Consider the following 16,356-nt stretch of genomic DNA (forward strand, 5'->3'; position numbering starts at 1 on the left):
GTAAACGGCAGAAGTAAGGCAGAACGGCAGAACTGCGGTATTGGTTTACCATACACGCCTGCAACGATGCGCTGCAAACCGCGCGACGAGTAGCTAAATGAACCGTAGAGTAAGTGAGCCTTCTAATATTTGTAGAGGGTTCACTTACTCTACAGATCATTGTGCCAATGAACTGTAGAGTAAGTGAGCCGTCTTCTATTTGTGTAATAGTTATCATGAAATAGGCTCGTATAGTATACGAGCCTACTCCTGTAATTTATTTAAATTCAGTATTTTGGCTCGTATACTATACGAGCTTATTCCTGAATTATTCAAGAATTCATACGCTTGGCTCATAGGCACAATGATCTGTAGAGTAAGTGAACCCTCTTCATTTATTTGATATTTTTGATCGGCTCGTATAGTATACGAGCCTGTAGTGCAAGTGAACCTTCAATATTATTTACGAAGCTCGTATAGACTATGATTTGTAGAGTAAGTGAGCCATGTGTTTTAAGAATTACATATTTGGAGGCTCATTGTGTCAATGATTCGTAGAGTAAGTGAACCCTAACCAGCAGGAGCAGCACAGCAGATCTAGAAGAGAAGAAGAAGAAGAAACGCAGAACAGAACAAGAAACGAGACGAAGGAAGGCTGAAATTTGGGTGGAGTAGAGGTAATTCAAAGAAGTCGCGGCCGTCGCGGGAATTTTCAGAAGTGTAGAGGGTAAGCGACCGCACAACGAAACACGTGACCACGGCGAAGCCACGCCCTTCCCCCAGAAGGGAGGGGCTGGGACCTAGCTGACCGATTTGAGTTGTTGGTACCAACTTGATATGTGATTTAAGTGAAATGGTACCTAGATGAAAGGTTGCCTAAAAGAAGGCCTCCCTCTACAACGAACTACGATCAGCTGATCCAGATCCACTATCCTATCCTCTCCTCCGCTCTCGGCGCTCTCCTCTCCAGTCTAGTCTACCTTCAGACCTCCTCTCTCTCGATTCAATTCTATTTATTTCCATTCGATTCTAACGTTGACTATAACCATAGATAAAACATGCTATAACCATTGACTGTGCTATAACCATTAGATATAAAGTCAATGCTATAACCATAGATGAAGTAATATAAATGGTGTTTATTAGATGGTGTTTATTTATTCTATGCTATAACACATCGATGTATAATACTCTCTACTGGATAGCGCGCTGTGTGGTGGAAAAACGGTCCGTGCCCACCAGTCGAATTTGTGGGATACCTACCGAGGTGGACGGGCCGTAAGAACCTCTGTCTTTTACACAAACATACTTTCACTCAACCTGCCCTGCTTCACTTATTTGCCAACGTAAAAATTTCAAACTTTTATTTTTATTTTCTGGAAAAGACAGTGTTTTTTACTGTATAGTTTGTTTTAACCTAAACATATTTTTTATAATTTATTTAGGCAAATAAAAACTGTTGATCGTTTTTTAACACAACTAAAAACATGAAAAATGTAGTAAGCGAGGAACTTTATTAATTTTTGGTCAGGAAAAAAATCCTGTGGCAAAGTTTTAGATTAAAGTATGAATTTTATTTTTTAGTTGTAGCTTTTTTCGATACGGAGTTTGCTTCTATAATTTTTAAGCGATTAAAAGTAGGCATAAAATCGCTTGGCGCGGCATTGGCGCTAGGAGTTTGGCCGGCTAGGCATCAGTTTACGGGATTTAGATACTGAGTTTCTGGCATTTAATGATCATTATACACATTAAATATGTCATTACATTTATAGCTTAAGTAACTAAATCTACAAACGTATGTTTATGAATTTTATTGCTTACCGTAGTCTATAGTTTATTTTTTTAAATCGTTGAATCAAATCATACGTTTTGGATTCACAGTACAGTAGTATTTATTATTAATGTGGGAAAATATTTTGCAATTATTTTACTTTACTGAGAATAATTAATGAATCGGAGTTATTGCCATAAAATATTATACACTCCTTTTATTTAACAACATATAATATATTTTATGACAAAGAAACATACTGTAATATAACCAAAATGTATACTTTTTTATACTTTATACTTTTCTTTGAAATGGCGACCATACAAATGTAGTATATTCTGTTGCTAAGTCTCTGTATAATAATTGGGGCTCACAGCAGCAAATGATGACATGCTTATGTGATAGAATAATTATTGTGGTATTTTGTTCTGACCAATGTTCAAATAGGTTATAAATAAATCTAACTCTTTCATAACATCACTAAATTTCTTCTGGGATTTACTTGTGATGCATAGTCTGTAAAGTGTGAGCAAGTAATTAGATTAATTATACCTGTTTACAAACCTCCTTAAGTTCGATATAATAAATTTTACTCGTAACATTTCCACAAAACTAACATTTGCAACACGCGGATAGCGCGGGCGCGACGCTCGCCACTAGGGTGACTCGTGTCTTTATCCCCACTCCTCGCGGACAGAGCGAGGAAGCGGCGGCAATGAATACACAAACTATAGTTTGTGTATTCATTGGCGGCGGACCGTTTTTCGAGCCCTACTTCAATCTCAGCGTGCAATCCAGGGAGTTATTATACATCGATGCTATAACCACGGCCTCCTTTAGTAGGAGGCCGTGGTATAGAGAGAGGTTCTCATCGGTTCCTGACCAGGAAAATGAGACGCCAGCAGTTATACCACGGCCTCCTACTCTGCAAACTGTATTAAAAAATATTAAAACTATTAAACTGTATTATTGATTATTGTAACTATTGAAAGTAATGTAACCGTATCTAAATTGTAACAGTAGTCTATAGTGTAGTATGAAGTGTAATCCTTAAAAGTGTAATTGGTAGCTTAATTTCTTTTGTATAATAAACCATCATCGTTTTTCTCTAATCTTTTCTAACTCGTTATTAATCCAACATCTCCCACTGGATGCCTTGATGAACAACGAGAGCTCGAGCTACACTAGAAGCGCTCAGGAAATCCTGCAGACGCCCAGTTGGAGCTATCCCAGCCTTCGTAAAAGTGTTTTGGAGAATTTTGCCTAACTTTTAGAATGACTCTGTAGGGCCGACGAGTATCCAATGATAAGCCAATTTGATATAAATACTCGTATTAAGCTTCAACTATCTGGCTAAAGACGTTGGTAAATAATATAAAATCGAATATAATGTAAAAGAGCAATTCCTACAGAGTCGTCGGGGCCTAATGAAGATAATTGGACGGAGAATTTATCGTGATACGTTTAAAATAAATTTAATACTAATATTCGTGGGTGATTGTTCAAATCAGCCTACTCCCAAGACTAGGTTCTCTCGCCCGCCAAAGACGGAGTTTAGAACTCAGACGACAAGTCTCGGGGCATTAAAACGGTGAATTAATTAGAATAAACGTACGTAATAAACATTCGTAGAAATCGTAATTTTGAAACTAATTGATTTAAATCAAACCAAACTATAATCACCGCTAGTCACTGGCAGTGGCAGGCAGGAACTGGCGGGTCTAGAATCAAGTCGGCGAAATTTAAGTTATTAAATTTATTTATTGAAAATCGAATTTGGAAACGGTAATGCGAATGTCAAACGTAAATCGTAGCAATGTGATTAATTAATTACGCTAACCTTCGGTAAATTATATATGATCGTCAGATCGTACAAGCCAGTGGCGTAACAAACTTTTACGGGCCCCCCTCCCCCTGCAAACTTATTTTTTGGGCCCCCCTCTCATGAGTTATTTTTAGACCACCGATACAACACAATCAAATGCCCTCTCCCTCCCCCCAGAGTTATTTTTGGACCACCGATACAATGATCAAACAGATTAATCATAAAAAGAGTGGTAAATAAATTATGAAAAAAATATTAAATTAAAAATTGAAACATTAAATTATGGGTTATATGTCATGTCCATAAAGGTGTGTTAAGTATTTCAGTCGTGGTTTGATGAAAGTGTTACATCACTACATCATTATATCAATATTAGTGTTTGTAAATAGTTTTGAAATCAAATAAAAAAACCTTATTTTCCATCCGTCTATCAGAATGTTTATATCAAGGAGGTTAAAAATTTTACATTTTATTTATCACACATGTTATCAATTTTTATTACCCTGATAATTAGACTAAGTCGCTAATTACAAGGCAAAAATGTGGTTCGAATTCCCCTATTAACCCCACTGAGCTATAATACTCAAAATGATTAACCCCCTTAGGTGCCTTTTGCTGTCATGGCTAGGCTATTAATTAACATCTGTGTCTACAAATGTCGGACTTAGTCCCTTTCAAAACTAAAAGGTTGGGCTACGGTACTCATACTACACTCCATGTCCATTAATCCTTGGCTTAAAATACAGTACCTACATTGGTATGGTCGCCATTTCAAAGTAAAGTATTAAAGTCAAACAATCATAAGATGGGGACGCCACTATGTGCGTATTTTAACTCAAATATGACTGAAGGATGGGAAAGTATTAATTTATTAGGTTAGTTTAATCTTTGGTTATAATTAACTCGAACACTAAAAGCTGGTTAATTTAATATATTAACGTACTTTTATCACAGGCTAAAATAGCCCATTGCATTTTTATTTGATCTTTGTATGGATTTCAAGCGTCTTATTACGTTGTAAGCGTTTATCTTACAACAAATGTCTTTAGTAGTATCTTTTCTGTGGTATTGGTTAATTGTGAGGTAAAATAAGATATGGGTTAACAAACAAAGTCAGTAGAGTAGCAGCTTCTGAAATATTGGCACTATCCATCGACATAGAATTAAAACATTGATTGACTATAATAGTCAATGATTAAACTCAATCCACTTTGTTTACAACCACACATATAGGCATGGTTTGATATAGTTCATAAGGTTAACCGCAGACTGCAGAACTTATTACTTCTAAAGCAAAGCCAGAATTTATATTTTTATTATTTACATCTGTTTACTTCGGTTCATAAATTAAAGTATTTCCTAGTCAGACTTGACAACCAATTGTTTGTAATAGTTGAATTGATTTACCTTACATCAAATTTTCCTGAATTAGTACCTGGGGACCGAGCTTTGCTCGGGGAAAATCATTAGTTTACTCTAAAAGCAGTCTTAGTATTGCAGATACATAAATCCATTCCCCACAATCGGTACTGCTAGCCTTTACTACTTCTCTTACCATTTCGTGTGTCGTGGACATGTTTCCATCCCTTCTCATAGCATTTCAGTATTGCAGATACATTCTAACTGCTACAAACTGTTTCCAATTCCCACACTCCACACTGCTTGCCTCTTCTACTTCCTTCACCCCTTCCTAAGTCGCGGACCTGTTTCCCTCCCATCCCGTAGCATTTTAGGATTGCAGATACCTTAATATAATCATCATAAACGGTTCCTACACTCCGGACTGCTCACCTTTACTACTTCCTTCATCACTTCCTACGCCACGGACCTTTTTACCTCCCTTCCCTTAGCATTATTTGATTGCAAATACCTTAATCTATTGGTCATAAACAGATACCACACTCCGAACAACTCACCTTTACTACTTCCTTCACAACTTCCTATGTCACGGACCTTTTTCCTTCCCTTTCCATAGCATATTAGGATTGCAGATACCTTAATCTAATTGCTATAAACAGTTCCCACACTCCGGACAGCTCGCCTTGACTACTTCCTTCACCACTTCCTACAATGCCGACCTGTTTTCCTCCCTTCCCATGGCATTTTAGGATTGTAGATACCAAATCTATGTTGTTCAAAGGTTTATTGCCGACATTTTCCATCACGATTGTAAAAAACAATACACAACGTTTCGGGATCTGGAATCTGATCCCGTCCGCAGGTGAAAAAACTTAACTAACACATTACAACTAACAATACACAAACACCCAACCTAAGTTGGAATACACTACAGAGGGTAGCAGTTAAAAAAATATGCACTGTATAGCAGTCACGTCATGATACAAAATGCAAAAAATAACCAATCACAAAACACTTTAATCTATAAAAGGTGTAACGTAAAAAGCTCACACAATGGAACACTAATAGCACCGTTCGCAATGACTCCACCAATGAGACTGTCACACACCTTATTCTAATGGTCATAAACAGTTTTCACACTCCCGACAGCTCGCCTTGACAACTTCCTTCACTACTTCCTACGTTGCGGACCTGTTTTCCTCCCTTCCCATAGCATTTTAGGATTGCAGATACCTTAATCTAATCGTCACAAACAGTTCCCACAGTCCCACAGGAGATTGCAGATACCGTTTTCTAATCGTTATAAACAGATCCCACACTCCACACTGCTACCCTTGACTACAATGTATCAAGTAATCTTCAGTATAATCTTTGCTCAATAGTAACAACTGATGTTTTCCTTTTGTACTGTATTTTTCATTTCCTAGTATACTGTGGATAGACAAGTCTTTGTTTACTTTTTCCTTGTTATTTAATTCAGCCAAGATGGTTACTTAGCAACCCATAAGACTAATGTTAAAAAAATATGACTTTCAGTTTAATTTTTCTGCGTAATTTAGATTTTTGTTGGCAGTTCTAACTGCAGTAAACTAGTTTTTAGGCCAGAAATAAACTACTTACAACATTTTATGAAAATCGTCGGAGCCGGTTTCGAGATCTTTGTGCAAACATACATACATACAAACATTGCTCGTATTAGAGTATAGGATAATGTAGTTTTGGTTACAGTTTGGTATGATAAAGTGAATATTTAAAAGTGCTTTGCTTACTTAGTGCAGTTACCCCATGACCTTAGGATTTTCTCAAAAATGGCCTGAACGATTTTGATAAAAATTTAGTATGTTGTAGCCCTTTAAATTCTGAATAAAATGGGTCAAATCCCATTTCTGTAAAAATTACGGTTCAAAAGTTATTGTAAATTATGTTATTTTCCCATAAAAAAACCCATAAAACGACGAAAAAAAGGATTTTATAAAAAAATCCGGTTTTGATTTAACATAGTATGTTATGGTCCTTACAATTTTGATAGTTTTTTTCATTTTTTACAAATTTTGATTTTTAATGGGGATTTTTCCATAAAACCCCATAAAATAACGGAAAAATAGGATTTTTCCAAAAATGGCCCGAACGATTTTGATAAAAATTTAGTATGTTATAGTCCTTTATATTCTGAACAAAATGGTACAAATCCCATTCCTGTAAAAATTACGGTTCAAAAGTTATTATAAATTATGTTATTTTCCCCATAAAAACCCCATAAAATAACGCAAAATCGGATTTTCCCAAAAATGGCCCGAACAATATTGATAAAAATTTAGTATGTTATAGTCCTTAAATTCTTAACAAAATTGTACAAATCCCATTTCCGTATATTTACTCTCACCGCTTACACATGATAAAGGTTTTTGACAAACTTATGGGAGAAAGTATTTGTCAGAATGCTGATACCGTTTATTTACATTATGATCAGCTGGATAATTTAATTGCTGTTAATATTTTAGTTGCAATTTAAGGAAGTGTGTGCTACAAACATTTTACTAACTCGGTTGAAATTTAATAGGCCTATTATTTAGTAACTAAATTTCAACAATTTTAACTGTTATTCGTTTTAAAATAACTCCTGTAATACTTCGCAATTGCTCGAATTCGAGCAACAGGTACACTAGTACACTATAGTAAACTCTGGTGAGATGGTCCTGAACTTTATCTATTTTCTTGGCTTCAAATTTTTATATCACACAGGAAGTCTATTCTTTATATAGTCAATGCTTCTTTGCTAAACTTTAAGTTGAAGATGATGAATCAGTCAGTGAGGACTTTGACTTTCATATGTTTAGATTTTAAAAAGCAAAAGGTCCCTACTAGGGTACCAGGGTTTTTAAAGATGCTCATATAAATTACAGTCAACATAAAATAACAATTTATTTAACTTTACAATACATTTAACAAAGTTTATCTTATAAATTTAGATCACAATGGGTTTTACTGTAAAAATCAGTGAGTTATGATGAAAGCTTTGGTGAAACAGCTTCTTTCTTGAGAAGCACAGGGTCTACGATGGCTGGGGACATGGAGAGTGCAGGGTTGGCAACAGCAATGATGTTTCCTCCGCTGGACGCAATCACCTGCTCCAACACATCATTTAGTTAATAAATACCTACCAACTATAGGTAGTATATGCTGCAACACTTGTTTGTTTCTGACAACAGTACCTGGGCTCGGTCTACTATGATGCAAATTTTAACCTGGCAATCAAAAACATTTTACAGTCGATGATAAATCACTGGTTTATAATAGCCTATACTTGCATAAACATTGTTTTGACAGTTTGTTTAAATTAAAACAGCAGATTGAAAATTGTTACTTACATATAGAATAAATCTTAGCACAATGACTTCAAAAACAACTCCTATGATTTCCTACAAATTGTTAGAATATCTTAATTTTAGGCTAAAAATGCCATAGGCTCTGTTCTAAGAAAATTTGTTTTCCATTAAAAACTTAAAATGAAATTTTAATATTTGTAACATCAATCTTGGATTTTTAAGTAGCTATAGCAGTTTTGAGTTTAGTTTTAAGAAAATGTAAATACAGTAAATGAATTGTAACATATGATTTAAACAAATCATCTACAGTACAGAAGCAAATGATTAAATACAGTACAAAATAAAAGGACTCCTACAAATACAGTGCTATTTTTAGCATCTATATTTATAAAAGAGGAAGTTTGTATGTATATATATTTGAACGTTATGGACTCCAAAACCGCTCAACAGACTTTAATAAAACTTTCATGCATTATTAAGCATTAAGGATGGTTTGTGTGAAGTTTGGTGTAGATCCGTCAAAATGGTTCCGCCCCAGTGGCTCTGGAGTTTCCCATGTTAACCTTATGAGTACTCTTATTTAAATGGAATTAAAGAATGTTAACAGCTGGTTCAACTAGAAAATTTGATTCTGGGATGTTCAATAGCATTAAAAAGTTAATAGGTTTACCAACAGGGTGCAGCACTATTGTTTTTAAATTTATGACAACAGCTAATTTGCAACCAAAAGGTGAGTTAGCGAAGCGAACGAGTAAGCGGTCAAATGGTAGTAAGCATAACAAACAAACTTCAACCAGGACGTGATTGAGCGATAGGACAGGACGACGTCTGTCGGGCCAGCTAGTTCATTATAAAGTACTCTTGGGGTGTATTACTAAACAAGTGATGATTACGACCATGGTGGAAGGAAAAAACCTAGGCGGGGTATTCCCGCCATGCTTACGTCACCTAGATTGCAAACGCCATTTCACTATTTAGAAAAAATCATATAAAAACAATAACAATCAAATCAAAACAAATGTATACTTATATGACAGATACAATCAGGTAATTTTCTGTTTGCAATTTGGGTGACATCAGCCTATGACGGGAGTATCACACCTGTTTTTTCCTTCCACCATGGATTACGACTATTCAAAAACGTAGAGTCTTTACTGCAAAACAATATACACTAGGCTAATATTGAATTAAAACACTCAAGGAAAAGAAAAGGATATTTTGTAGTTTTTGACGATGCGCCGCCGGAATGGGCGGGTTGTTTGTGTTGAGATAAATAATTTTAACATTATTAATTTAAAATTATTATATATATATATTTTGTTTGTATTATCAACTCTTTTGTTGCCTTTGAGTTTAGAAAAAAAAGAAAGAAGTTTTTTTTATATCAAGAAGGTCTTTGAGTTGTAGGCCTATAGAAAAAGAGAAGAAAAATGGCCGTGGTAATGAGAGGTTGAGTAGTTGTTTTTGCTGTGTAAATTGTAACATTAAAAAAGTGTTTTCAATAAATAAGATATTTGGGAAATGTATTGTGTTATTAAAAAGCCCAGCACAGACTAAAAATTCACAGGTCATGGGCCCAGGTACGCCTGCAGAAGCAGAAAAGTAAAAACGTACCGGTAAAATCAGAAACATGGCAGCAAGTGGAAATTACGACAATGTGGAAAAGTTGAGTGACTCTGAGTCGTACAAATATTGGAAATTTCAGACAACAGCACTATTCAAAGCCCAAGGTAATTATGATATTGTTGAAGGTAAATATGAATATGACACAATTACAGACGAAAAGGAAAGAAAAGAATGGTTAAGAAAAGATGCCCTAGCTCAGAAAATAAAGTCACCTCAGTAGACAAACACTATTTAGTTCATATTTTAAATGAAACAACATCTCATGGAATGTACAGTAAATTATGTAGCTTGTTTGACAGAGAGACCGAACAACAAAAATGTTCTCTATTGCAAGAATTTTTTAATTACAAATATGATGTTGGCCAAAGTATGACCCATTTTTTGTCTAACCTACACAACATGGCTTTTAAATTAAAATCCTTGAATCAAAATATTGATGATGATATGCTAATATCAAAGATCCTTTCATCATTACCAGAGCAGTTTAAGCATTTCTTAACTGCTTGGGACTCCACTTCAAAAGATGAAAAATCGCTAACTAACCTAACAACTAGGTTATTAGCTGAAGAATCACGGTTTAAAACTGATAGTGGTCATGATATGTCATTGGCTTTTAAAACTGGAACAGAAAAATTTCCAAGGTTAAATAGAGGTGGTAATAATGATAGGCCTAGTACCAGTAGGCCTAGTAGCTACCAGCAACCTAAGTCAAGTTACCGACCTGGAGCAAACTTAAATTTCAATCAGCGATCAAACACTGGAAATGTAAATAGTCTTAATGTAGGTAATCGCAAATGCTTTATTTGTGAGAAAGTAGGACACTTTGCAAACTCATGTCCTAACAAAAGTAAGAATCAGAGTACTGGTAGAAGATTATTTTGTAAAATATGCAAGAAAACAAACCATGAGGACAAAGACTGTTATTTTAGATCAACTAATAAATTTTCAAATGACAAAAGTAAATTGTCGTTCTTAACCTACTCAGATTTTAATAAGTCGAAACATGTAACTCAGTTTGTAGTTGACTCATGATGTACAACTCATATGACAAATGACAAAACATTGTTTTCTTCACTAGAATTTAAGCAGTCAGATGTACATGTTGCTAAAAATAATGAAACAATGACAGCAATAGGAGAAGGTAAAGTTGAAGGGAGAGAGTTTGATTTGAATAAAGTTTTGTTTGTTCCTGATTTAAGCACCAACTTATTTTCTGTAAAGGCGGTCACTGATAATGAAGGAGAAGTGACATTTACCAAGGACAGGGTAGTAATATCGAAAAATGGAAAGACAGTAAGTGAAGGTGTGAAGCAGGCGAGTGGTCTGTATACAATTAATTTAGAACCTGAGAGTAGCCTAATTGAACAATCAAGTAAAACTATGTTAACGGGGTATAAGGATAGGCCTAATGCGTTGGATTGGCATTCTCGTTTGGGACACCTAAATGTAAACTACATGAAGAAAATGGTAAAGGAAAATTTAGTTGACGGTATGGAACTAACAGAAAAAGATTGTGAAGAAATTGAAAAAAATTGCGATGTATGTTTAAAATCTAAACAAACCCGTTTCCCATTCAGTGAAGAAAGAAAACGTGCAGAAAGACCCCTCCAAATCATACACACAGATTTATGTGGTCCCATTGATCCGAGTACATGGGATGGAAAAAAAAATGCTTTGACCTTGATGGATGACTATACTCATTTTGTAGTGGTCAAGTTGTTGTCGAACAAACATGAAGCATTTAAGTTTATAAAAGAATATGTATTAGAAGCCGAAGCTCAGCAAAATCTTCGGGTTTCAAAATTAAGATGTGACAACGGTGGAGAATATAAAAGCAAAGAAATGCAAGATTGGTGTAAAAATCGAGGGATTCAGTTAAGCTATACAGAAGCGTATACGCCAGAACACAATGGGAAGGCGGAGAGATTAAATCGAACACTGATTGAAAAGGCCAGAGCATTGTTGTATGACACAGAGACTGACAAGAAGTTTTGGGGAGAAGCAGTGAGAACATCAGCTTATTTGTTGAATAGAAGTCCTACAGAAGCGGTGGACGTAACACCAGCAGAAAAATGGTTTGGGAAAAAACCTAATGTGTCTCGACTACGGAAATTTGGATGTGAGGGACATGTAAAAATTGTGAGACCAATCAAGAAACTTGATCCGAGAAGTGAAGTCATGAAATTTATAGGCTATGCAGAAAATGGTTATCGAATGTGGAGTTATGACAAACAGAGGATCATTACAGCTAGAGATGTCATTTTTGACGAAAAAGGAAATAGGCCTAAATCAGATGTTGGAGGAAAAATTGATTTTAGTCTAGAAAATGACTTAGTCGATGGTAATAGTTCAAATGCAGAATTTTATGAAGAAAATCATGAAGAGGAAAATGAAATGAATCCAGTAAATCAAACCGAAGAAACAGAAGAAGAAATAAGACCTAGAAGAGAAAGGCGAATACCCAGTAAGTTTCAAGATTTTGCAATGTTGACGTTTAAAGAAGCTATAAGTAGTCCAGAGAAGAAGGAGTGGTTAAAAGCAATCGAAGAAGAGAAGAAATCACTTGAGAAAAATAACACTTGGACTTATAAAAATGAAGAAGAAGCTAAAGGAAAAAGAGTTTTAACAAACAAATGGGTTTTTTCTAAAAAAGAAGATGGTCGTTTTAAAGCTCGCTTGGTTGTAAGAGGATGTGAGCAGAAAAGTGATTTTAACTATGAAGAAATTTTCAGTCCAGTAGTAAGTAGTAATTCACTTAGAATTATGTTTGCAATTGCTGTGTTGAAGGAATATCATATTTTAAAATTTGACATCAAAACAGCATTTTTGTATGGTGAAATACAAGAAGAAATTTTTATGGAAGTACCAGAAGGATTTGAAGAGCCTAATAAAGTTTGTAAATTGAACAAAGCCTTGTATGGTTTGAAACAAGCACCAGTTACTTATGAGCATTGTGTGTCTGTGGCAGTTAGATTAATGTATCTTCAATCCTAATGAGAAGGGAAGGAAACAGGCCCCACGACGTAGGAAGTGGTGAAGGAAGTAGTAAAGGCTGGCAGTGCAGAGTGGGGGAACCGTTTGGGCAGTTAGATAAATGTATCTAATTCTTAAATGCTATGAGAAGGAAAGGAAACAGGTCTATGACGTAGGAAAGGGTGAAGGAAGTAGTAAGGCTTGCAGTGCAGAGTGTGGGAACTGTCTTTGGCAATTACATTAATGTATCCTGCAATCCTAAAATGCTATGGGAAGAGAGGGAATCAGGTCCACGACGTAGGGGGTGGTGAAGGAAGTAGTAAAGGTGAGCAGTGCAGAGTGTGGGAACTTTCTTTGGCAATTACATTAATGTATCTGCAATCGTAAAATGCTATGGGAAGAGAGGGAAACAGGTCCACTACGTAGGGGGTGGTGAAGGAAGTAGTAAAAGTGAGCAGTAGTTTGGAAATGGATTAATGTATCTGCAATGTTAAAATGCTATGGGAAGAGACTGTAGACTGTAGTTTAAAATTATTACAAAGCACGAATCGATACACATTTTCGATACATGCAATCGTTTACAATGGAAATTTACAACAAAGTTGACAACAGCTGATTTTTACTCCATAGAGGCTAAAAATGATTTTTACTCCCTAAAAAGTAAAAATGGTACTTTAGACCCGCAATGCATGCATTAAAACGACTGTTTTTACTGCAGTATGACAAAAACAATATAATATGAACCCTTGATGACTCCGCCCAATTTTGTGGATGCCTCTGCGAACGCCACCTAGTACTTAAAAACTACCTATTAAACCTGTGTATCAAATAGAAATAGAAATAATCAATTTAACTTATCAGTTTGTCTCAAAACTATCAACATCTATAACAAGTTTCATAAGGTAAGATGTGGACATAGCCAAATTTAAGCCCATAATCCGACCAGTATGGTTAATGTGTGATTGAGCGGCAAACTTTCACATTTATAATATTATGAGTATGATTATAGTATGATGAATAATACTTTTCATCATGTTGCAAACAACTTTAAAATATTTATAATAGTTATTTTCACAGTAAAATTATTGTGAACAAAAGACGTAGAATTTAAATTACAAAATACACATTGAAATTAAACCCTGGCGTGCATATAGGGTGTGTGAAAGGATAGACAATGAATTGGGGGTAAGAGAAAATAAATCAATGAAGAGGAAAATCAGCAGATTTTTCCCTAGTTGAAAATTGAGAGCTTGGAAAATGATCACTTTCATTTTCATAATCGTGAACTGTTATCGAAAGTAGTTAGCCTACTTTCTACAGGGAGTGACAACAATTATCATACTATTGTTAACCATCCAACAGACCACTCTGGTACCTACCTGAACTTTGTTCTCTTTGAAGTAAGGATCTTCAAAGTCCTCTGTATCCGTTTTGGAAGGGACTACAATCATCTCGTTGACAATTTTAAACTCATCTTCAGACTCATTCTGTAATTTAAAACCAATTTTATAATGAGTTCTAAGGGCTTGATTAAATTATTCTGGTATAAACAATGATTGATTGGGCAACTTTTATCTATATATTTTTAATGTGTTTTTGCTACTATGGATGGTGTTTTTAATATGGGCTTTATATTATTATTGCTTCTATATAAAAGGGAGTTTCTTCTCGGAAAGTATAACTATACATATGTAAATATATTATATATATAAATATACATCGTCTCATGTGACTCCAGTTGATATGAAACACAAACCTATAGCGAGATGTTACTAAACTAACTACTAAAATCAAAATCCATCATAGTTTCCTTCGTGAAGAAAATTATTGTTAAAAAGTAGTTTCTTTTCAAATTGTTAAAATTATACTCTACACTCTTTTACTGTAATTAGACATCATATTATGAGATATAATGAGTGACTCATAGATAGTATGTTTTCCCTTAAACAATGACTTTTTGCTGATGAGGAGAAGCGCCTGAAGTTTGTTTGGATAGGAAACAGTCTGTCATATATTCACTGTTTATTTAAAAAGCATGATAAAAAAAATAATAAAATAAAATTTAAAAAAAAGCGCTGAGGGAGAACTGACTGTGGCACTTGCCTGGGAATAGAATAAATTTAAACCAACCTTAGAAAATACAAATAAATTATTAGATTTTAAATACTGTTTGTGACCAAGTGCACTATAAACACCATGTAAATTAAATTGTATGGTAAAATATTCTTTACATCAAGATAAACTACAACAAGATTACAGTTTTGACAATTTTCTTACAAAATATTAAAGAAATGGGACATGTTAGAATGTACAGAGTAGCTATAAAAATATACGCTGTGACATTCTTTGTTTGATCTCATCGTTTGTAAAGTTTTATTGCGGACATATTTTCCATCACAATGGTAAAAAACACAACGTTGCGGGATCTTGCAAGCTGTGTGATTAGTGTTCCATTGTTGTGAGCTTTTTACATCTTATTTTTCTTTTTCCCATAGATTTTTTGAGTTTTGTGATTGGTTATATTTTGCATGTTGTATCATGACTTGACTGCTATACAGAGCATGTACTTGACTGCTACTCTCTGTAGTCTATTCCAACTTAGGTTGGTTGTTGTTTATTGTTAGTTGTAATGTGTTAGTTAAGTTTTTTCACCTGAGGACGGGATCAGATTTCAGATCCCGAAAACGTTGTTTTTTTTTACCATTGTGATGGAAATGTCCGCAATACACCTTTAAACAATAATAAAACACTGTGACATTTTTATAGACAGGTGGTGACCACTATTTTATGAGTCGTCAATGTATTTTGTTTAAATAGAATAAAAATAAGTCTGTGTAAATACCTGCTTCTTGTAATCCAAATTGTTGCTGTTATGACGCAACTAGTTTTGACTTATCACGAAGTCATCTTCGGGCGTCCAGGGGATGTCAATTCACTTCATCAGAAGGTCGTCAATACACACATACGTTCATACACGAACATGGTCACGGTTACGAACAAAAACACAGACACGAACATTGAAACGAAAAAAGTACGATTTAACGAGTAAAAGCTAAAAATGGTAACACCGGTGAGGATTATGCGTCACGGCCGGATGGATGTAGCGTCTAGACTCCGAAGATGACTTCGTGATAAGTCGAAACTAGTTGCGTCATAACAGCAACAATTTGGATTACAAGAAGCAGGTATTTACACCAATTTTTATATTCAACGTAATCCGGAGGCTAACATCAACAATGAAAAATAAGTCTTTTGGTGAATAGGATATTTTACTGAAATTAGCTGTTTTTCAATACAGAGTGAAAAGAATGTATATATGTTCATTTCTCATGCTTTTATTCTTATAATTTCATTGATAGCCTAACAGATTGTTTTTTGAAAAAAAAATTAAATGCTTTATATCACTATTAACTTTTAGTCATTCCTTAATATTTTTATTATCTCTAACATCAATGCTTTGAGTAAATTGCACACATCAAAATACTACAATCCTCTAC

General features: G+C 34.7%; 1 protein-coding gene across 1 annotated transcript in view; it reads right to left on the reverse strand.

The window, feature by feature from the left end:
* Positions 1 to 7,838: 7,838 nt before the first annotated feature.
* LOC128984102 (NGFI-A-binding protein homolog) overlaps positions 7,839 to 16,356 on the reverse strand; it is a 101,645-nt gene continuing 93,127 nt past the window's right edge. The window contains exons 12-13 of the mRNA XM_054403387.1: positions 14,239 to 14,346; positions 7,839 to 8,059 (exon numbers count right to left, since the gene is read on the reverse strand). Coding sequence (XP_054259362.1) covers positions 7,937 to 8,059; positions 14,239 to 14,346 — 231 coding nt within the window. The 3' untranslated portion in view covers positions 7,839 to 7,936. The remainder of the gene's footprint in view (positions 8,060 to 14,238; positions 14,347 to 16,356) is intronic.

This window comes from Macrosteles quadrilineatus, unplaced genomic scaffold (genome assembly GCF_028750875.1).
Source record: "Macrosteles quadrilineatus isolate MER2022 unplaced genomic scaffold, UCM_ALF_1.0 Scaffold_1__1_contigs__length_201487025, whole genome shotgun sequence".
Classification (NCBI taxonomy): Eukaryota; Metazoa; Arthropoda; class Insecta; order Hemiptera; family Cicadellidae; genus Macrosteles; species Macrosteles quadrilineatus.